The following is a 22,728-nucleotide window of genomic DNA, read 5'->3' on the forward strand; positions in this document are numbered from 1 at the left end:
ATTAAGGGTTGAAATCTGATGATTAATTTAGCTATTCATTGTTAATTAAGTGTTATTATGTTTGTTTTAATTGTTAGATGTTGTCTGCAGGGTTCAAGTATTCGCTTAATGGTTAGTGTGTTAATTATTAAAGTTAAATTGTATGTTAATGATCATGTGGATGATTATAATTAGTAATTAGCGAGAGTTATTATTGTTATGAAAAGAAGGATAATTGGTAATTGTTAGTTGTGATTTAATTAGTTGAAAGGTGAGATTAAGTTTGTTTGTTTAGATTACTGGTGTATTAGTTTTAACGATTATCTTTTGGTAATTTTTCTTTGTTGATATCTTTCTTTAGGCCATTATCATCTTGTACTGGAAGTTTCTTTTCTCTAACTCGAATAAGAGTTTTTCTTGAAACTTTTCGCATTGAATATCGAAGGCGCTTTCTCCTCTTTTTTGGCAATTTGGACACCTCCATTTGTTTCTGTGTTCCTTGATTGGACATTGTTCGTGAATGTGACTCTTGTCACCGCAGAATGGACAAATACTTAACTGAGTGCACCTATTCGATAAGTGGCCAAATTTGGTGCAGCGGCGACATTGTTTGATGTCGAAGTGATCGACTGCACGTACTCGACGATAGCCGACAGATACCATCCCATCATGTAGTTCTAACCATTCTCGTAACGCCGGGTCGATCTCAATGATTACTTCAAACGATTTACCACTTCGATAGTAATGTTTTATGTTTACCTTCCAACATTTCTTCCATCTATTTTTCAGAAATAGTCTCTGTACCCATTGAACTTTATCATCCTCATCGAATTTTACACCAAGGAGTTTAATTTGAGGATCGTGTATCGGTGGGATTTTGGTATCCCAATCTGGTTTCATTTTCCTGATGTAGTTGAATATTTTTGTTCTGTCGGCTATATTTGAGCATTTAACTTTCGCCGAATCGAAACCAGGTTGTACCTCCTCCGCTGAGCCTATTTCTTCATCTGCCATTTCGAGTAAATTTTCAACTTGTTCGGTGGTCAGTTCACCTATTTTTTTATCTAGTTGATTTTTCAATCCTGGGATCTTAACGATGATAGTGTGGTGAACAATTAGATGTGCAACGCTGTACCATGTTGATGGAGGGCCTTGTTTAGTGTCGAATTGAACCGAAAGTGTATTTTTTATTTGGTTATTTGAGAGACTCTGAACTTCGATTGGCTCTTCATCTTCCATTTCATTCTTATCACCGTTCAATTGAATCGTTATAAGGCGATCGGTAAATTTAACCAGTTTTAAAATTTCATCGTCACTTAAGGTTGAGCAGAACTTTTGGTCTTTGATTGCATCTTGAAGAGTCTTGATGATGGGGAAAGCTATGAGTTCGGTGTTGATGGTTTCGGTGTTGAGGTTTTTGTCCTGGTTGAATTCAGCATATAATTTTACGATGTTGAACTTTGTCTTCTTTGGTACCTTTTTGTCTTCTGATTGATTTAAGTTAGTGTTTTAAATGATAAAGTTTTTAAATGATAACAATTTTAAATTAGAGTATTTTAGTATCAAAAGATTTTAAATTTCTTTGGTTTTAAATGTTAATGTTTAAATATACACCATAGTGTAGCAGATACTTACTCAGTTTGCGTAGGTCTGAAGAAGATCGATGAATTTCACTAACCATTGACATTTTAGAGCCAATTTTTTGTGGATTGTTGTCGAGTGTCTTGAGGTTGACAGTTTAACACAAAAATTATAATTTATAAATCACTTTTTTAATAATTAAATTAGTTTTTTAACGGAGCACAAAATAAGCGACTTTCAGTCAGGTCAATTCACATGTTACTTGTTCTTCTTTCCAATAGATGGAGACACTTTCAAGTTCTTTTTTAATTCTTTTAGTTTTTACCCTCCAGTTTCTCCCTTTAGATTAACCAATTAAGTGTTTTATTTATAATTAAAGAGAAATTTATTGTCAAGTGTTAATTACTCTTAAATAGATATAATTTAAGTGGAAATCACTTTTAAACTTAACCCGAAAAGTGAGTGTAAAGTTAACCAGCATGGCAACAACAAGATGTGAACCCACCGAGGATTCTGGATGTGTAGATACGTTGACTGAGGTTAAAGAAAGTGTTTCCAATTTATTACCCAAAAGAGTTACAGTTAGAATTGGGAGTGTCGATGATTCCGTTATTTATTATGATCAAAATAAGTCAACAGTTTATGATTACCTAGCGAGTTCATTTAATTCAACTTCCGGTGCGATAATAAGATCAAATTCGTTTACACACCAAGATGTTGGTCGTCATAGGAAAAATATTCAAGCCTCATTTGCTTCCGGATTAGTGACCAATGAAGAGGATGAAGATTTGTTACCATTTCAAGGAGCTCGTCGTCTCTCAAAATCTTTACCTGAATTAAATCAGTTACGTATTTTACCTCATTTTGTGGAAGCCGCTAATCAATACAATGTGATATTTGAATCAGATCAAGATGAAGATGAAGAGCATAATATAAGCTCATGTATTGCCACCGATACCGATTTTCAACCAGCCTGGTCATCAAAATCAGACTTTTTCCTTAGTATTTTAGGATTTTCTCTGGCAATTAATACATTCTGGCGATTTCCATACTATGCTTACATTAATGACGGAGGTTTGTCGTCATTAACTAAACTCTCTTAACTTTCAATTAGCTAATTTCACCTTATTGACAAGACACTTGTCTTCTCAATCTCCCAGATACAGTTTTGTCATTTACGATTATCAATGTGATTTTTTTTGCAAATCATCAAGTAGATAATTAAGTAAATACTCACAAATCAAATTGCTAAATCACAACAATAATTTAATTCTACTTTTCCTTAACTTTACCACTTCTTTGATATTATCTAAATTGTTTTTTTAATGTTATTTTAATATTAATCATTCTTATATTTCATATCAATTATCTTGATTTAATTAACAGGTTCCTTTCTCATGGCTTACACTTTTTTAATGATATTCATTGGACTACCATTACTTTGTATGGATTATGCCATTGGTCAACTTACCCATCGTAATTTAATTGTATTTGCTCATCTCTGCCCTTTAACCAAAGGTTAGGATCCATTATAATGATAATAATTAACAATCAACATGAAAGAAAACTGAAAGAAAATTTTCTTCACCACAATTTACTAATTCAATTATATTAACAACTCCATTAATGTCTTTTGTACTGCAAACAATTTAAATTCAACTCATATTTCAATTTCATTTTCCTTTGATATAACATAAACTTATCATCTCCTTGTCTAATTGTTTAGATTCGCTAAACCATTAATATAATCATTTTGATAGTTATATCAAGATTGTTGATATTATTATGTTTAAGAAATCATAATTATCAAATTGTTTCAAAGCAATTTAAGCTGCTTTTTTACAATCAATTGGAAACCAAGGTCTTTGATGATGTGAACCTGCGATTAAGTTGAATTGATCTTTACAAGTTGTGATAACTTAATTGTTTATTATGATTATGGTTATTATGATACATCCTTTTGTGTATATTTCATGACAAATTTCATTTCATTTTCCTGAGAAAGAATTGAAATGAGCCTTGAATTGGAACACAAAATATAACAAAAATTTTAATTCTCTTTTTCATTAATTCTTAATCATTACAGGAATCGTCATCTCTTTAGCTTTAACGACAAGCATTTTAATACCACTTTACAGCACAATCAATACCTGGTCAATGTTATATTTTTTCAAATCATTTCATCAAATTGCCCCCTGGTCAAGGTGCACAAACAAATGGAACACAGAACCATGTCAACTTAATGATAGACCCAATCAATTAATCACATCATCACCTGTTAATAGTTATCAACAAAATATCACCAAATCAATGGTTAATCATTTAACCAATCCAATAGTTAACATTATCAATAGCACAAGGAACAATTCATTCTCATCTTTAATTACTGAAAATCATTTTTCATCCTCAATGATAAACAATACCACTAATCAAACATCACCATCAACAATCATTCAATCATCAACCATAAGTCCAAATGAATCTTCAATGGTTCATACAATTAGTTTATCCTTTTCAGTATCACCATCATCTTCATCTCCATCCTCATATTTATCATCATCATCATCATCATCAATCATTTCATCACAATATGCATCACAACAATTCTTTGAGTAAGTTTCTTTTTTCTAATATCATAAATAAGATCTAACTGATTTACTAATTGTTTTCTTCTTCTTCTTTTCCTAGTAATCGTTTATTACATTTTGATAACAATGTTTCTCTTCTTGGTGGAATTCGTTGGGATTTAGCTATTTGTCTCTTTTTCATTTGGTTAATTGTCTTCATTTCTCTTCGTAAACCTGTCGTATTCTCGTCCAATCCAACATTCTGCTTGGCGATTGTCCCCTCAACAGTATTCACCATACTCTTTTTTAAAGCGATCTTCTTACCTGGAGCCCAAAAGGGTTTAGTTTACTTTTTTAAACCAACTTGGGAGGGACTTTGTCAACCAGAAGTAAGTTGTCAATTGCTCCAATTAACTCATTTGACAAATTATTTATTTTATATTTTTCAATCGATTAGATTTGGTTATATGCATCAGGATTTACGATTCACTCTTTGGGTAACAGATATCAAAACTTTAGAAATTTAATCAGTGAAACTAATTAATTTAACCATTTGGATGTTTATTCTTTTTATTCAGGTTCTATTACTGGTCTTAGTTTGCGAATGGCAAAATATCATCGAAATCGTAATAATCTAATGAGAGATGCAATTCTTACCTGTTCAATTAACTTTCTAGTCATTTATGCAATTGGGTCAATCTATTTTTCAACAATTGGTCATTTAGCTTATAAACGACAAATGGATATAACACAAGTGGTAACCAAAGGTAAATTACGATTCAATTTACTCTAGACAATTTGATTAATTGTTCCATTCTCATTTAATCACAGAACCTGGTTTAGCTTTCGTAGTTATATCTGAACTTTTATCACTAATGCCGATGAGAACTTTGTGGTCTTGTTTCTTTTTCTTCCTCATATTTTGTCTTGGAATAGATTATCAGGTAAAATCGACATGAATTCGATTTTCGATTTCATCTAATTGTTATAATCTAATTGTCATTTTTTTAGATCGCAATCGTGGCCACAGTAGTTGATTGTATCAAAGATATTTGGAGATCACAGTTTTCCAGTAAAATCTCCCATCAACTTGTAGTCTTTTGCGTTCCATGTGTTTTCTTCTGTTTAAGTTTAATATTCTCACTCAGGTAAATCACAATCAAACTAAACAGTTCAGACAATCAACTAATCAATTTTAAATTTATTTTTCTCTTTATCCAACAGAAAGGAATCGTTTTCATCCGAGTCACTGAACATTACATAACCGTAATACTATCAACAATTTTGGCCTTACTCGAAGTCTTAGTAGTTAGTAATTTCTATGGTAAATTAATTTACAACTCTTTATAACTGTTTATGATTCATCATTTGATTATCATCTTAATTGTCTTATTATTTTCTTTCAGGAGCAAGAAACATGGTTAATGCAATAAGACTGATCACTTATAAAGCTCCTGGATTTTATTTTTCATTTTGTTGGAAGTTTGTTACTCCTTGTACTTTATTGGTTTGTTATTATTAATTGTCATCCATATGATTAATTATCTTAGCAATTAATTTTACCCTTTCTCTTTGTTTAACAGATTATTTTAATGTGTAACTTGTATTACTTTGAGGAGATCAATTTTCGAGGAATCAAAGATTCATTTACTGTTGATCTTTTGGGTCCATTCATCGCAATGATTGTTTTACTTCCTATTCCGTTACTTGCTTGTCATGAATTAAGAAGGAAAGAAAATGATTCCTCTGGATTCTTCAAGGTTGTCTATTAATTTGCCGAATTGATCATGTTGATTCTCTTTCCTTTTTTTTCTCTCTGATTCAGTTTATTCTAAATTCTCACTTCCTTTTTTTTCTTCTATTCAATTTTAGCGTTTAAGTCTGGCTTTCCAACCAATTAACGATCCAATAAGTGAAATGAAACGAGAAAATATCGGACACAAGAGACACAATTCATCTGAAGAAGTTATTAATTCAAGAGGAAACCTTTCCTGTGATATAGTTAATCCAGTAATTAGTAGTTATCCATTGTTACAGAATTTAAATCGTGAAACAACTGTTTGAACAATTGACGGATAGAAACAGTATTTACTTTTTTTCTGAGAAAACCAAAAGAAATCTATTGATTCAAATCGTTTTTCTCCTCAAAATTTGCTCTCTTTCCCTTTTCTTTATTAATCAAACTCAATCACTGGTCAAATTTAATTCAATTTTTCTTGTATTTTGATCATTTTTATTAAATGTTTTAAATATTTTGTAAATTTTGTCTCTTACAACATGATAATAACTTGAAATTAAATTTCTATTGAAAATTGTTACTTTATTTTTAAGAATCATGATCATCATGGAATAGATTAAGTATTCAAAATTAGATCATTTAAAAGAAGTGAATTATCATTTTTTTAGTTAATTTATATTATAATGATAATATTTGGATGATAGTACAATTAAAAGTTGATATTGTTGTACATTGAGCAATTTTCATGCAATTCAGGGGTGACTTGGGTCATAGAGATGAGGATGATTAATGTATCGATGATTATTGAATTTTATGGACGAGAAAAATTATCTAAATCATATTGTTGAAACTAACAGAGCTGATTATTGTAACCATAGTTATATAAGGGATTGGAATCGATGGTCAATAAATTATATTGGGGATAAGATGACGGGAACTCAATTGATACTTAGAAAGAAAGAAAGAAAGAAAGAAAGAAAGAAAGAAAGAAAGAAGAGAGAGAGAGAGAGAGAGAGAGAGAACTGGAATTAGAGAGAAGAGAAAAAATTGATTAAATTTCTTCTCAATCAGATAAGTAAGAAATTCACTAAAATAAAAGTATAAAAAAGAAGAGGGAAAAAAGATTCAAGCTTGAGATTTATTGGCCTCCGCTTTGAACAGCGATGTTATTCTCGAGCAGATTTTCAAAGCGGGTCCAAGTTTCATGCTCATTGCGGACATTAGATGGTCTTCTTTCAATAACATTAGCGCTTGACCATCGATCTCCTGTGATTTAAATTCATCTGCATATTCTTGGCATCCAGGTAAATGACGGACGAAATCATAAACATCTTGGACCTGAGAAGATGAAGATGAAGATTAAGACGAAGACGAAAACGAAAGAAGACAATTAGTTAATTTCCATTCTAATTAATAATCAATTGAAATACTTACACTCCATAGATTAGGATTGGTACCGCCTGGGGGGATATAACCACCATCGATACTTGAATCAAGTGGTTCAGTTGTTTCGGTGACTTTACAATTTGGTGACACATCGGTTTTAAGCTAATTAGTATAAAGGAAATTGAGACAAAAAAAAAGATAATTAATAAAGTTGATCACAAAATTAAAATAAAATTTAAATAAAAGATTAATTGTTTTACCTTCTTAGATGCCGGTTGACTTGATTGTTTGGTTGATTCAGTTATTATATCACCATTGATTTCATCACCTCGATTATTGATATTATTTGAATTATTGTGCAAATTGTTATTTGATTTCTTGGCACAAACGTTTGAACAAAAACGTTTCAATTTCTTTTTCTTATTAAACTTGCTTATAGTTTTCTTGCAAGTTTCACAAGTAGATTCACCTTTAGGTTTAGTTTTAATAGTCTGAGTTTCTGTTGACAAATTATTATTATCCGAAGTATCCAACATAATCGTATCTTCCTTATTTTCTCTCTCATCAATAGAATCAATTATTGTTTCGTCTGAACCAACTTCTAATCCATCAGCATTAACTACAAATGGCGATGGACTTTCCTGGATAACAAATCCATCAATTACATGAGTTAAAACATTTGGATCATTAATATAAGGTTTAACGATTGCTCTTTGAGGACTTTTGGAACCAGTTGATTTATTAACTCCATTGGTTAAATTGTTGCTCTCTGAACAATGATCAACTAAATCACCAGTATCAGTACCTGTTGTAGTCGCTTTCTTTTTAGGAGATTGAATTACTTTCTCTTTCAATGGAGCATTTGTAGTAGTTAATTTATTACTTTTAGTTGTTGATTTGTTGATCATATTATTGGGAGTGACATTGTTGATTGGAGTGTTGTTGTTGTTGTTATTGTTGATGTTGATGTTGTTGTTGTTGGTATTACCAGTGATGGTATTGTTACGCTGTGAGACAAGAGTAACTGTTGTCATTGTATCAAAATTGTTTTTTGAAGATTTTTTCGCTGGATGTGGTTGAGGTGCTAATTGAAGTTGAAATTGTTGCTGTGGTAGGTGGATTGGTATAGCGACCGGTGTTGATGATCCTTGTACAATTGATTGTCCTGGAGCTGTTTGGGTTCCTATCGAGGTTCGATTGTTTTCTGTTGCTGGTTTAATGGCTTTCAGTCTTTGTATAGTATTTTGAGCTGTTATATTGGTGGCTGGAGCAATCAAACATGGTTGGCCAGTGTTTGGACCTGATGAAGTCGTTTTTGTGGCAGTGCGAGCGTGATTGGATGCTAATGAGATGACTGGAGTAGCATTGTTACCCACTGAGATTGGAACACCATTCATTACAATTTGCTGATTTGGAAAAGCGTTATTTGAAACAGCAATAAATTGAAGGTCTGATGATCTTTGAAGTAAGTATTGGTGTTGATTATTTGGAGATAATAAAGTGGCAGAGTTTACTTGTTGAACTGGTCCTCCTGGACTTGGAAAGGTTTGCAATGTATAATATTGATTACCAATAGTTTGAGGCGATTGACCAGTGACAAAATTGTTAATTGATTGAAGATGAGGACCTCCTGATGAAATTAGCTGCATTTTACTTCTTGGTCCTTTAATATCATTGGGTAAAATGACAGGCTTTTTGCCAAATTGTGCCATTTGAATGAGATTCCCACTATTTGGCATCGCAGTAAAAGGATGAGTATTTGGTTGAATCATAATCTGTTGAGGTATCAATGGACCAACCGATTGAGGTAAATAAATAGCTTGTGATGGTTGTGTAGGCTGTTGAGATTGTGACTGTTGTTGAGATGATTGGGACCCTGGTTGTTGTAATTGTTGCTGATGTTGAACTAACTGTTGTTGTTGTTGTTGTTGTTGCTGCTGCTGTTGAAGTTGTTGATGAATTTGTTGTTGCTGTTGTTGGACAGTCACTTTCAATTGAGTTGATTGTGGTCCTTGTTGTGGACCCTGTTGATTTGGCATCATGTTCATCAAATAATATCACTAAATAGAAAAATAAACAAACAATTATATAAAACAAAGATTAAATAAAATCCCTTTCAAGCAAAAACATTTTCACAAATATTAGAAACAAAGACAAAAAATTTTCCAAAAAAGTGTCAAAAAGAACATCGAACGACATCTGGTGTTCGATGGAACAACAAAATTGGAAATTCTTTTTTTTAATTATTCACCAGTTTGAGTTGTCACTTTGTTTTTCTTGGATCGAATTGTTAATTTCTAGTAATTTAATTGTTTCTTTTTACTTTTATTGTCAGATTTTAATTATTTCTTATTCTTCTGTTAACACTTGGGTTGATTAATGTTTGCGTTTAGAATTATTTCAATTTCTGGCGCCTGAGCATCTTTTTCTTCCTTCTCTTCTCTCCCTCTCTCTCTCTTTTCTCTCTCTTCTCTTTCTATTCTTTGTTTCTGGTTTCTCTTCCTTTCCTTTTTTCTTCTTTTTTTTTTCCTTTCTTGATTCCTGTTTTCACTCTGAGTTTCTCTCTCGTTTGGACTGGTTGAATTTTAAATTTTCATAATGGTTTTGTTTATCCACCCTAGGTTGTTACTAAACATTATAAATAGTGAAATTTTCATCATATTCGAAGGTGACTTGTTAAACTTGCCAATGGAGGACAAAGGTGATTCCTGGATTCATGTAGATGGAAACAAGTGCGAAGTGATAATACGAATTAACAAACACAATATTCACCGTAATTTTGATTTTTTGGTTCAACTACTTGACAATGACTTCACGATACAAGCAATTCCCAACTTCAAAACAATTGATCTTAACCACTTAAATGATAACCATGAATATGCACTAATCATTGAGGAAAGAGAACTATTGATTCGGAAGTGAATCTATTAAAATAATTCTCAATATCTTAAGAAAAATGTAAAAGAAAAAAGATAAATTAAATGTACAGACATTTTCCTTTTAACAGACAAATAAATTAAATTAAAAAAGAAATCGAATCTTCAAAATCAAATTTTACTTGAACGTGAAATTATTATACATCAGAATTGTGTACATAGATACTAGTTAAATCAACGAGAAATGGGGAAGACCCTTCCCTTACCATCTCTAAAAGTCTATTACAAAAACTTGCACGAAGATGGACCTCACCACATTGACAACATCTCCGACGCCTCCGACACTCAAGTGTATGGAAAACTCTTGCACAATGACGACATATGATGTCCAAGTTACATTCGTGATTACCAACGTAATATTGTTTACAAAACGGACACTGTAAGATACCAGTGTTATCAAAACAATAAACGGGCTTCCCATTAAATGTTAAAACCATTCCTAAAAGTCGAAACAAATATGTTTAAGTTTTTAATATAAAACATATTTTTTAAGACAAAACTTACCTGCTTGATGAAGCAATTTGTAAACACCCAAATTGCATTTAACGACAACCATCTCTCCAATTGAGTTATTTACTATCTCCTTGAACACAAAACTGTCACTTGAAAGCCCAATAGAACCTGTCATATGTGCCAACATTAAATCGATTGAACGTACACCGACTGGTTTAAAGAAACAAATTTCATTTTCCAAATAAGATATAGGTACAATGTCCATAACGAATTCCTCCTCTTTCAATTTCTCAATAAAATTTGTCGCATTAGAAGAAAACAAATTTATGCCAAAAGTGTCATCAGGGTATAATTTAATCAAATCACGATTGACAAAATATTCACCCATACGATCAAATTCACTCTCCAATTCGACCAAAGAAAAATCAGGATTTGGGATCAACTTCCAGTAACGATAAGGGTAGAAACATCCAAAATTCACTTTTATAGAATAATTATGAATTGACATCTTTGAAATTGAATAAAATAGATAAAATAGTCAAAATCAAAAGAAAATAAAATAAAAGATTGAAATTTTCAAAAAGACCAAAAACAAAAACAAATCCAAAATGAGACAAAAGAAAACAATTTCAAATAAACGGTTGAAAGAAACTAAACGGAAGAAGAGTCTCCACACTTAATAAATCGATCATAGATGGAGACACTTTAGACCAACACTTCCGATTTTCTACCACTTCAAGCTTATTCTCCGTGTGCCATTAGGATAAATCTCGCACTCATCTTCATCCAATTCAATGAAAATCTCCAAGTAGATTAACTTTAAAGAAGCATATATTCCTTTTGGACCTTGGGGCAGTGTCAGAGAACAAGTCCAATCACTATCTTGAATGAAGTAAGGAGCGTCGAAAACTGGATGAATTTTATTTTTGTAGCATAAATACATACAATTCTCAGACAGAACTCTTCTGAATTTTTCACTTATCACCAAATCTACTTTGATCTTGTCCTTTTGTTTAATAAAATCATATTTTTTTATAGCTGAAGGAGGTTGACCATTAGAAGAACATAACATTAAAGCAAAATACTCAAAATCAGTATTGAAACTTAACTCAGTATAATAATAAACAAGGAAAGTATTAGAATCCATTTTATACTTTATTTAATTTTTTTAGAAAATGAACCTTTTTATAAGAAAAACAAAATGTCAACCGGAACAAGAAAATTACCTTCTGACTCATGTTAAAGCTCCACCTTATGGTCCCCTTAGTAAATAACTTTTGAATTTTCATTGGCGCGTTTTGTCAACAGGATTCACAAGCAGGTTCTAGAACAAGTTTATCATAATTGAAATTGATTCTTTCAAGTGCCAAATTTACTCTTGAAGTAAAAACCTTACAGGAATGATCCAATCCAGAATGACCTTGATTCCCACAAGAAGGACAAAGTAAATTAATAGATGTACAACTCAAAGAAGAATGATTTTCGCTACACTTATAGCATCTCAACTCGTTATTACAACTCTTCTCCAAATGACCGTACTGACTACAATTAATGCAGAACTTTACATTTAAATTATCATAAATATAATATCTTTTACCATCCAACATCATAGAACGATCTGTCATCTTCGCCACAAAACTATACATCTCAGGAGTCATACTCAACAAGAGAACATCATTACGAGCCTTAAAAATATAAAAATCCACTTTAACTTGATCTGCATCAAACCACGGATTCTCTTTCGCCAATCTAGAAAGTAGATCACCTTTCTTTACATAATTGTTTACACCATTACATCTCGGAACCAATAATTTTATCACTGGATTTACAAGTTTCGGAATATACCAATCAAATTGAGGAAATTGAGAAACCAATTTTTGACACTCTGACCACCTCTCCTGTTGAGTACCGAAACGAATCTTTAGACAAGAAACACCTTGATCTACTGAATATCCTCTGCCTTTTAACTCGGGTAGCAATTCTCTTAGGTTAAGATAATCATTTCGATTAGCCTTTCTCATCTTCGATTTTACCAATAAACTCCAATATCGGGTACAATCAACCTTCATTACCATAGGTCTTCTAATTAAAGGAAACATCTCAGGAACCACATCGTCTAATCGATAACAAAATAGCTCTTTTAATCTCTGTTGCTCCTCAGTCAACGGACCAGAATAAGCCTGGAATCTCAAAAGTAAATCCATCTGCTTATCGTATGAATAAATTAAATCATCATTACCCAACGTCAAACCCTTTGCCATTTGCTCCAAAAAGACATCTAGAAAAGGGAGATTTGTTTTAAAAAACGCATGTCAATAATTTTTTCCTTTACACTTTACAAAAGTTTCAAGGATAATCAACAAATTACTACTTACCCATTTCTTGTCTCTATTTTTAAAATTCACAAATTAAATAAAATAAAACAATTCACTTCAAAATAAAAATATTTTCTTTATTTCTCTTTGTGTTTTCTACAGGAAAAATTAGTTGTCATGACTACAATTCAATGACTGACTTAAAAGCGGGAAAGATGAATCTAAAATTTGCGTTAAAAAAACCCTAAAGGGAAAAAAGCATCAAAATAGTCATCTTCATACAGATAATTAGAAAATTATAAAACGGTATCGATGGTTAACTCTTTCAAGTTCAGCACCTAAAAGTTTCTGATAAGATGAACACTTGCGATCAAAAGCGTTCTCACCCTCTTTATTACAATTTGGACATTTTTGTTGATCCAATTTTAGTCGTAAACGGCAATCCTTTGACAAATGTCCTGCACAACAGTAACCACATAAAGACAAACGGAAACAATTCCCTCTCTTATGTCCGTACCTACAACAATTTTGGCACATCAGAATTGGAAAGTAATCAGTCACGGCCACCTTACCACTTGGAGTTTTTACAAAACCACCACTTTCTTCAATCAACACTCTTATTCGGGACTCAACTTGTAATAAAATGTCACAATAAGATCCTCTTGACAATAGATTTGCTTTCCAAACGACACGAAGATTGTCGCTCCAACGATTCCAAAGAAATAAATTTTTTACAAAATCTTTAATTTTTTCTTCATCTTCATTAAGATCAACACGACAGTTTGACAACCTGATTAATGGATCACTCAAAGCCGGAAATTTCAGTGTAAAAGTACGAGTAAAATCTTCATGTGAAAGAAATTTTTCCTTCAAAACATAACGATCAGCATCCTTTTCGACATGAATCTTTAAACAAAATTTCCCCATCTTGATCTCATCCAAATAAGGAACAATATCAGGATGACATTCCAAATACGATCGAAATTTATTGTTTAAATCAGGTCCGACAATACTCTCATTTAGAGCGAATAATAAAAGAACAGGCCTAATTGGAACATCTTCAACATTCAACCAATTATCTCTCGAAACTGGTGTATTATATCGTAGAAAAATTTTACTTTCAAAATCCCTTTTCGATCTCTTTTCACTTACGTCAATGGTCCCCACTGAATCAATAGAAATCTCGACCTCAGCTTCAGGAACATCAACTGCTGAATAATGATCATGTAGAGATATAAAATTGATGATCAACTTCCTCTTTGCATCATCCAACAAATTCAACTCATCATTCTCCAAGAAATCACGTAAAAGAGCAACCATTTCAGAAATGTCCTGATTACCATAACACTTGACCATCTCCCTCACCAGATTGACTCCCTCGTAATCAACCATAAACTTTTCGATCACAAAAAGAGAAGCTTCCAAATCACGACAAGTCTCTCCTTCAAAAAGGTCGACATCACTTTTTCTCTTTGCCATAAATAACTGATCTTATAAAATGTTTATCAAAGTAATTAACTTACAAAGGAAAAACAAAACTTATGAACACTACGTCAACAAGTTTCAAACTAAAAATGATTTTATACTAGTGATGAGTGAAATAACCAACAAGATGAACTTTATCACCAACGTTTATAAAAACAACAAAATAGCTCTAGGACTGCCCACTAAAATAAAGAAGATAAGTATTAATTTTAATTTTGAAAACATAATTGTTTGCTTGGCCAGATTATATCACTATCATTTCTTCATCATTGCTGTTTACAATATAAAGACTAAGAATGAAATTTTCTGGGATAGAATATTCGAAATCTTAAACAAAATAGGAAATTATCACATAATCATAGCTGGGGATGTAAACTATGAAACAAAGATTTGGTGTGATAATCCAAGAATTATTAGTAGTAAAATCATGGCGGAAAAAATTTTTTCTAAACTTAATAAGTTTAATTTTAAGTCAGTAAATTCAAAAGACAGACATACAAACTTTACAAGAGAAGATAAAAGAACAGGTACTAAAACAGTCATTGATCTTATTCTAATCAACTTCGAGTGTAGAACGAAATCTAAACTAATTGATACCAATTTAAGTGATCATCGGATCATCAACTGTTGCCTTGAAAATCTACCAATGAACCAAATTAAAATTAATCATTATAACTTCAAGAACAAAAAAGTAGATTACGAAGAAATAAATATTACCACTCAGAAAATATTATGTCTCCCCATTAGAACTAGATTTCAGGGCAAATCTTTCCTTATGGAAACTAATAATCATAATGAGCATATTATTAATCATTGGAAGAATATTGATCAAATCAAAAATCAAAACGATCTAGAAAACATGATACCACCAACTCCTCTCAACATACATACCTTCAATATAAAACAAGCACCTTACTCCTTCAAATACAAGGAAGGTATTAATGAAGAAGAGAAAAACTTAATTAAAAAACATAGAGCAACTCAAAGTTCAGGTTTAGCTGACCCCTACAACTATTACAAATGGAATGATTTCAAAAATATGAATATAAGAACAATAATCAAACTAATTGATGACATTTTCAAATGCGCACACATACCAGAACTACTCAAGATTAGTGGTGGTACTCTTATTCCCAAATCCAACGGGAGCTTCAGAATGATCAGATGTCAATCATACTTAACTAAACTAATAGATGAAATTATCTTCAATAGAATAACAAATAACTTAGAAAATATCATAGATAATCACTATCATTTCGCTTTTATGAAAAACAAATCAAGATTTGACCTCTTAGCAACAATCGAAGAAAATTATAAAAATTACAAAATCGTTTTTACAGTAGATATAAACAAAGCTTTCGATGAAATTGATAAAAAAATCATACTCCAAAAACTTAGTAAGAAAATTGATCAACAAACGTTGGAAATGACTTTTGAGTTTTTTGAGAACAGAAAAATAAGAACGAGGGATTATGATAACTTCAAAATAGAAAAAGACGGAGAAGCAATTATTCAAGGGACATCAATATCACCTCTATTATTCAACATAGGGATTGATGACACAATCAGACAAATGAATAATATTTCGACCTTAGTGCTAACTTATGCTGATGATATTTTCATACTAACAAATGAAAAAATAGAAATAGTCCTTGAAAAACTCCAAGAAAAACTTAAAAATATCAATTTAAAAATAAATCCCAATAAAACAAAAATTCTAAAGAATAATGATAAAATAAAATCCGTTGAATATCTTGGATTTAAAAATCTGTTTACTCTTAACAGTATTAAAAACAAATACATAATTCCGGAAGTCAGAAACTATATAACAAATCTCGACCTTAAAAATAGCAAAATCATAATTGATGCTTATTTCTCTTCTCATCTCCATCAGTTTGGACTATCACCCTTTAGACTAAACAAACTATATGAATACAGAATCAAATTACTAACCATCACAGGCCTTAAGATCATTTTTACGTCAATACACCATCGGAGAGCAATTTCTTTCTGGTTTGCCCATAATCTAAACTTAATTAATCCTATTATTAATTATCTCTGTGAGATCCTAACGAGCCTTTTAAACAATGAGAATGATGAAAAAGATTTTCCAATCATTAATTGGATAAAACCTATTAACCATATTTATACAAAAAATAGAAACTTAGTAGTAAAACAAGTTAATGATCTTGTTTATATAAATATAATTACGGATAAAACAGAGATATGTGTTAAAGCCAACAAGTATCCAAATATTAATAAACATGACCACTACGAAAATAAACAAGGAACAATTAGTATCATTCAAATAATAGAAGAACTAGCTAATCAAAAGAATGACCTTTATATAACCTTCAACAAAAGTTATGCACAGTCCATTGAAAGCTATATTAATCATATAGCAAATAAAAACAAAATATACATTAAGTTAGATAATGTAACAAACCAAAGTAAATGTTTAGACAAATTAAAAATTAATCAAATCAACAGTAATTCGATTACAAAACCAATGCTACGAAACATAATTAAAAATAAAATAAACAAATTACAGTCACAGCTATACAAACAATATGCTCCAAGCTATTTAACTGAATGGTTCCCGAACGAAAATAAATATTTCTTAAAAAAAGATATCAAATATCCATCCTTGTTTATTGAAAATATTACAAAACTTAAATTGGCGACTAAAAACTACAAGTACCACCGATGTAAAGAACCAATGAGCAACCAACACTACAGCTCATGCCCTCTAATGAAGAAATTCATTACCAATTGGAATTTCGAAAGAAACTTTGAAATCAAAACTTTTAAGCTTTTCAAACTCAAAAATGAATTATCAAAATGAAAAATTGATTCTCCAACTTAAAAATATCAACAAAATTTTCTACCTATTCTGTGAAAAAAGCAACCTACCCTTACCACCATATAATATATGGTTAAAAACAATTAGTGATGAAAATCTAATTATCATGGCTATGAAATTAGAAATGATGAGACTAAACCAGATTGATAAGTTAATGATTGAAAGTATCAACGACAACACATACTGCAATATACTTGGTTTCCATCCCTATGTTATATTTACCGGAGATACGGATAATAGATATGTAATGGAAAAAATCAAGGAGATAATAATGGACTGGGAGATAAATGAGTTTTTAATCATCGACCGTGGAAACCTTGAGCTACAACTTGTAATACCTGAGGAACTCGACGAAGAAATCATTGAAATAATCAAAGATTACGTGCCTCTTTTGATTAAAATTAGCGCCAGGGTCATAACGAACCCCTCCCGCTTGGAGTCACTCCTAGAAGAGTGATAATTTTTTCTCTCTCTGATTCTCTGTGTTTATTTATTGAGATTCATCTTCGCTTTTTATTTGAGTGTTTTTTTTCTCTTCACTGTGTTTTCGAAGAAGCTTCAATGTCGTGGCCTAAATTTCCTTCCGTTAAATCTTCCTTGCTGATTGATACATCAGTTCCTCTTGCTAACCTGATGGATTATTCAAATCTCAACAAAACTATAATGAATCATCCATTCAACCAAACAATACAAATAATGATTCCCAACAATCCATCAAAGCCAAAAGATCCATCTGAAAGAGTTGGACCCAGAATGGAATCCAGACTTTATCCAACATTGGGTAAAATTTTCTCTGGATTTGGTGTAGGAACTAAAGATGATCCTTACAATTATTTTATAGTTAAATCAATTCCTCTTCATCTTCTAATTCATCCTGTTCTTATTGAATATTATGTTAAAAAAGGATCACTTTATGCAATGTCAATTGATACTCAAGTTCATTTGGATGATTGTGTTGCCCTTTCATCCAAAACGCTCACCCTTTCAGTCACTGAGCAAACATATCGACGTCTTGGTCTTACGGGTACAAAATCAATTATGGTCAGAAATAAGAAAGTAAAGCAAAAGTACATCATCAACATCAAACTATCTTATGGACAAGATATTGAGGTGGAAAAACGTGTTTATCAATCAACTTTTCGAAAGCTTCGAAATAGTAATTTAAAGTTTGACCTTATCATGAAATGGGAACCTAATCCAGCACTAACAAAAAATCCTTCTCCAGCTTCATTACTCAAATTTTTTGAACATTTAAAATGTACTCCTGGACATCGAGGTGGTTATCTTTTGTGTCAATTGGAAGTGAGCCAAATTCATCTTCATCTTTGTCATCCTTCAATCAAAATTTTCGACCGATCAAATTTACAAGCTCCAAAAGATCTGATTGGAGATGAATGTTTGCCAGATGAACACCGAGCTGTTGGCGAAGATGCTGTTGAACAAGAAGATATCAATATGGAGGAGAAAAAATCAACAACAAGTAAACAATCAACTAAAATTGAGAAACAAGATCCAGCTGATTGCCCATTTTTGGACACAATCGATTGGATTGGAAGTATTTTTTCTGGAGTAGAAATGACCGCAAGTCTAGTTGACCCCGAAGTAACTTCATTCTATCTAAATGAAAGTGATACTAGTTTACTTAAACAATTACTATGCATTCAAATGAGTGGATTTTTCTCACCCAATGACGTTCAAACCTTAATCAAAGAGTTGGCCAAATTAGTCGAAACCAATGACCCTAAAGAAGTACCTTTCACCTCGATTATAGTTAATGGATTCGATCATTGTTGTATCTCTTGGAATGAAACGTGCAATGAACATGGAGCAAAGACAAATGGAGAAAATCTATACGGAATTGTGCTTAGAAAATGTGATAATAATTCTATTTGGAGAATTGCTGAAGAATATGATTTTGGTATCGAAAAACTATGATCACAATTAACTAATTAATCTTCTCTTTTTTACTCTCATATGCAAATAACAGATGCAAATTACAATTAGATTATTTTGCATTTCTTTTTTATTTCTAACTCTTCCTTTCTCTCTCTCTCTCTCCTCTCCATCTCTCTCTCCCTCTCTCTTTTCTCTCTTTCTCTCTCAAACCTCACACATTAAGACAATTAACTCACTACAATCAACCAATTTCAGTGTAACTCTAAGCCAATTAAAGTAACATTGATTTAAATCGATACATTTTCAATATTATCTAATTTATTAAAACGACTCATTTTATATTGACTTAAATTGGTGACAATAAAAAAATCATCTCAAATGATTGGGGGGTTAATTGTTTGCGCTTTCGTATCAACGGTGAATCAAGACATTTAATTATTAATTTGATTGTATTGAGATGCGAAAATTTATCCTTTTCGTTCAAATTAGTTATTGGGTACATTTTACTGTAATAATTATTTTCTTAATTGTAAACATGGATTTGTCAAAGCATTTTATCATTTCAAAGCAGGAGTTGTATTTCATGATGTGATTAATTAGCAATTAAAGTTGATGAGGTAATGCTTGTAATGCTTTTATGTGTATGTGGTGTTTTTTGTGTGTGTGTGTTTAAGTTGGTGGTGTATTGATGTGTATATAGCAAAGGTAGTTGAGGGTAGAAACAAAAAATGTCAAAACGAACAAAAAAATCAAAATTGTCACATATATATACGAAAAAAAAAATTCGGTGGATTATGTACTTTTCTTTAAAGCAAAAAATTCTTGTCGATTAGAGGAAGAAGTGAGATTTAAAGAGAAAAATTAATTAGAAGAGTGTGAGAGAAGTGAGAGCGAAAAAAAATGAGATTGGATGAGAAGTATCAAGATTCGAAGAGTGAAATTTATCATCAATCCTCTAGATATACGATTCAGGAATGAGAGAGATTAATTCCAATTTATGAGACTCTTTTGAGATCAATTAGTCATTGTTGATGTTCCAGAGATTGCCCTGGGTTGTTGTTGCTGCTGCTGTTGCTGTTGCTGTTGTTGTTGTTTGCTGATCATTGAGAGTAAAGCTTGTTGGCTCTGAAGTCGAGCTGCCACATGAGCGTCTATCGAAACTGGGAAGATCTGTGTCTAAATAAGTGAGAAACGAAGAGAGAATAAGTGGACAAATGACCAAAAAGAAATGAAAAAAAAAATTGATCGAAAATTATGATAATGTTTTTCCTCTATCAAAGATTATCGAAAAATAATTGACTTTGATAAAAGGTAATTTTCCAGGTTCGATCTTGATTAAGATGAAAAATAAACGAACCTGAATGTGATTGGTAGTTGGCGCAAAAGTGGAAAGATTGGCGTGAATTTGTGTTTGGCCAACAGTTTGTGGTAATCGATTGTTGAGAAGTGGATTATTCACAGTGGCAACAGTGCTAGTTGCTTGCTTAGCGTTATTAGCATTCGCTTTAGCAGCAGGATTCATATGAACACGACGATGGCGACCTGAATGAACAAAGTTTCGAAGAAAAATAAATGATTGATTAAAAAACAATAACAAAAAAGACAATGAAAGAAGAGAGAAAAAAAAACAAGAGAAGGAAAAAATTAAAGGTAGAGAATTTTATGCTTCATATGAATTTCTATATAATTATTTCGCCCAATTTTTTTTCCATGATAACCAACAGATAAACTTACTTAATTTATCTTTTCGATAGAAAGCTCTGTTACAAATTTCACAAGCGAATGGTCTTTCTCCGGTATGGATCATTTGATGACGACGTAAATGATATCCTTGAGAAAAAGCTCGACCACATGTATCACAGGTAAACGGCTTGTCACCTAAGGGGAGAGAATCAGAGAAGCATTAGAACTGAACATGGCAAGAGAAGGCAAAACCAAGGAAGGCAGTGAGTTAGCATATAGTAAACTGAACATTGAACATACACTATATACAAAAAGGGAATGACAAGAAGAGGTAAAGGATGAGCAGCAGTTACTTAATTTCTAATAAAAACTACGAATTTCAATTAAGTTACAGATGAAAAAGAAACAAATAGTTGGATAGTAAAGGAAATTTAGAGAAAAGAGAAGAAAAAACAAAGACAAAGTAAAAAGAAATTTAAATTAAAGAAAGAAAGAAAGAAAGAGAAAAGAGAGAAGAAAATTAAAAGAGAAAAGAACATCGAATGTATCAACTTGGTGTGTTTTAGATTATTCGAAAAAGAGAATAGAATTTTAAACGAAAAGAGAAAGAGAGCGACTTTGAATTCTTTTTGAAGAATTTTTCTTGTAATTTGATCAACTGTTGTTTAATTTGGTTGTTGGAATTCACAAAGAAAATGGATTCTGTTACCTGTATGGGTCCTCATATGGCCAACCAGTTTACATCGATCAGAAAAAGCAGTTCCACATATTTCACATGCACTGGTCTTTGGACCATGGACTTTTCTCATATGGATCTTAGCCCTTTCCGCAGAGACAAACAATTTACCACATTGTTGGCAAGGCACATTCTTAATTTTCTGGCCGTTCTGATCCATCCGAATTGAAGACTGAGAAAATAATCTCGGGTGAACACAATTAAATTAAAAAGAAAATGTTTGACAAGAAGAAGTAAAAGAGAAGAGAATCAAATCAATACACGGGGGTGAAAGAGACTCAGTAAGAGAGGAAAAGAAAGAGTCTCTCTTTAAAAAAGAGAAAGAGATTAAGAGAAGGGGAGATGAAAAAAGAAAGAAGATGATTGAGAAAGAAAGAGAAAAAGAGAAAAAGAGAGAGAGGAAGATAAACCAGAAACAAAGAAAGAAGAGAAAGAAGAGAAAGAAGAAGAAGAAGAGGAAGATAAAAGAAAAAGATGCTCAGGCGCCAGAAATTGAAATAATTCTAAGCGCAAACATTGAACAACCGAAATAATTACAATTTAAATAAGAATCAATTCAAATTCGCATCCAAGACCAGTTACAATTAAGGTTAAAAAGATACAATTAAATTAACACTTGACATTTACAATTCAATTAAAACAAGTGACAATACAAACTGATGAATCTTATTGATCAGAAAAATTTGATTTCTTTTCAGTTTTGTTTTCTTTTTAGTTCTTCCAGCTGACCCTAGATGGCGCTTTCGATGTTCTCACGAAACTTTAAAGGGAAAAGTATTTAACCATTACGGTAGATGGCACCAAAGTAGATGTTCTAACTTTTGATAGTTCGAGAATTTAATTTGATTAACTTTACCTGTAAATTTAAAATTAAACACTAAGTTATTACTGCTAATTTTGAGTTGAGATGCTAATTGAAAAGTTGAAGGAAAATTGCTATTGTTGCTCGAAATCTCGAAACTGAAACTATCGTAATAACTTGAACCAGTTTTGTTTCCTTTGGATAAATTTGTTGATCAACTTTGGGTGATTAAACTATTAATCTGATTTGACGAATTGTTTACTGTAATTTAGATTCTATTCTCTATATTGTTTGGCACAATTTACTTC

At 31.6% G+C, this 22,728-nt stretch overlaps 5 protein-coding genes across 5 annotated transcripts in view; 2 read left to right on the top strand and 3 right to left on the bottom strand.

The window, feature by feature from the left end:
- LOC128397103 (apolipoprotein D-like) overlaps window positions 1-22,728 on the bottom strand; it is an 83,503-nt gene that overhangs the window by 30,134 nt on the left and 30,641 nt on the right. The gene's annotated exons all lie outside the window — the stretch shown is intronic.
- LOC128397111 (sodium-dependent serotonin transporter-like) lies at window positions 1,891-6,388 on the top strand. The gene is made up of 12 exons (XM_053357790.1): window positions 1,891-2,634; window positions 2,947-3,078; window positions 3,647-4,172; window positions 4,249-4,516; window positions 4,585-4,624; window positions 4,706-4,894; window positions 4,959-5,071; window positions 5,139-5,261; window positions 5,337-5,451; window positions 5,534-5,634; window positions 5,711-5,887; window positions 6,000-6,388. Exons 1-12 carry the CDS (start codon window positions 2,040-2,042, stop codon window positions 6,189-6,191), a joined length of 2,571 nt encoding a protein of 856 aa, XP_053213765.1. The 5' UTR covers window positions 1,891-2,039; the 3' UTR covers window positions 6,192-6,388.
- On the bottom strand, window positions 6,427-9,767 carry LOC128397086 (dual specificity protein kinase splA-like). Its single transcript, XM_053357760.1, has 3 exons — window positions 7,512-9,767; window positions 7,300-7,413; window positions 6,427-7,203 (listed from the first exon to the last, which is right to left on the bottom strand). The coding sequence occupies exons 1-3, from the start codon at window positions 9,297-9,299 to the stop codon at window positions 6,991-6,993; spliced, it is 2,115 nt and encodes a 704-aa protein (XP_053213735.1). The 5' UTR covers window positions 9,300-9,767; the 3' UTR covers window positions 6,427-6,990.
- Window positions 17,751-19,511, top strand: LOC128397088 (ribonuclease P protein subunit p40-like). Its single transcript, XM_053357763.1, has one exon. It carries the CDS (start codon window positions 17,865-17,867, stop codon window positions 19,236-19,238), a length of 1,374 nt encoding a protein of 457 aa, XP_053213738.1. The 5' UTR covers window positions 17,751-17,864; the 3' UTR covers window positions 19,239-19,511.
- Window positions 19,496-22,242, bottom strand: LOC128397101 (zinc finger protein with KRAB and SCAN domains 3-like). Its single transcript, XM_053357781.1, has 4 exons — window positions 21,592-22,242; window positions 20,934-21,077; window positions 20,557-20,741; window positions 19,496-20,375 (listed from the first exon to the last, which is right to left on the bottom strand). Exons 1-4 carry the CDS (start codon window positions 21,776-21,778, stop codon window positions 20,214-20,216), a joined length of 678 nt encoding a protein of 225 aa, XP_053213756.1. The 5' UTR covers window positions 21,779-22,242; the 3' UTR covers window positions 19,496-20,213.

This window comes from Panonychus citri, unplaced genomic scaffold (assembly GCF_014898815.1).
Source record: "Panonychus citri isolate SS breed McGregor unplaced genomic scaffold, ASM1489881v1 Contig00028, whole genome shotgun sequence".
Classification (NCBI taxonomy): Eukaryota; Metazoa; Arthropoda; class Arachnida; order Trombidiformes; family Tetranychidae; genus Panonychus; species Panonychus citri.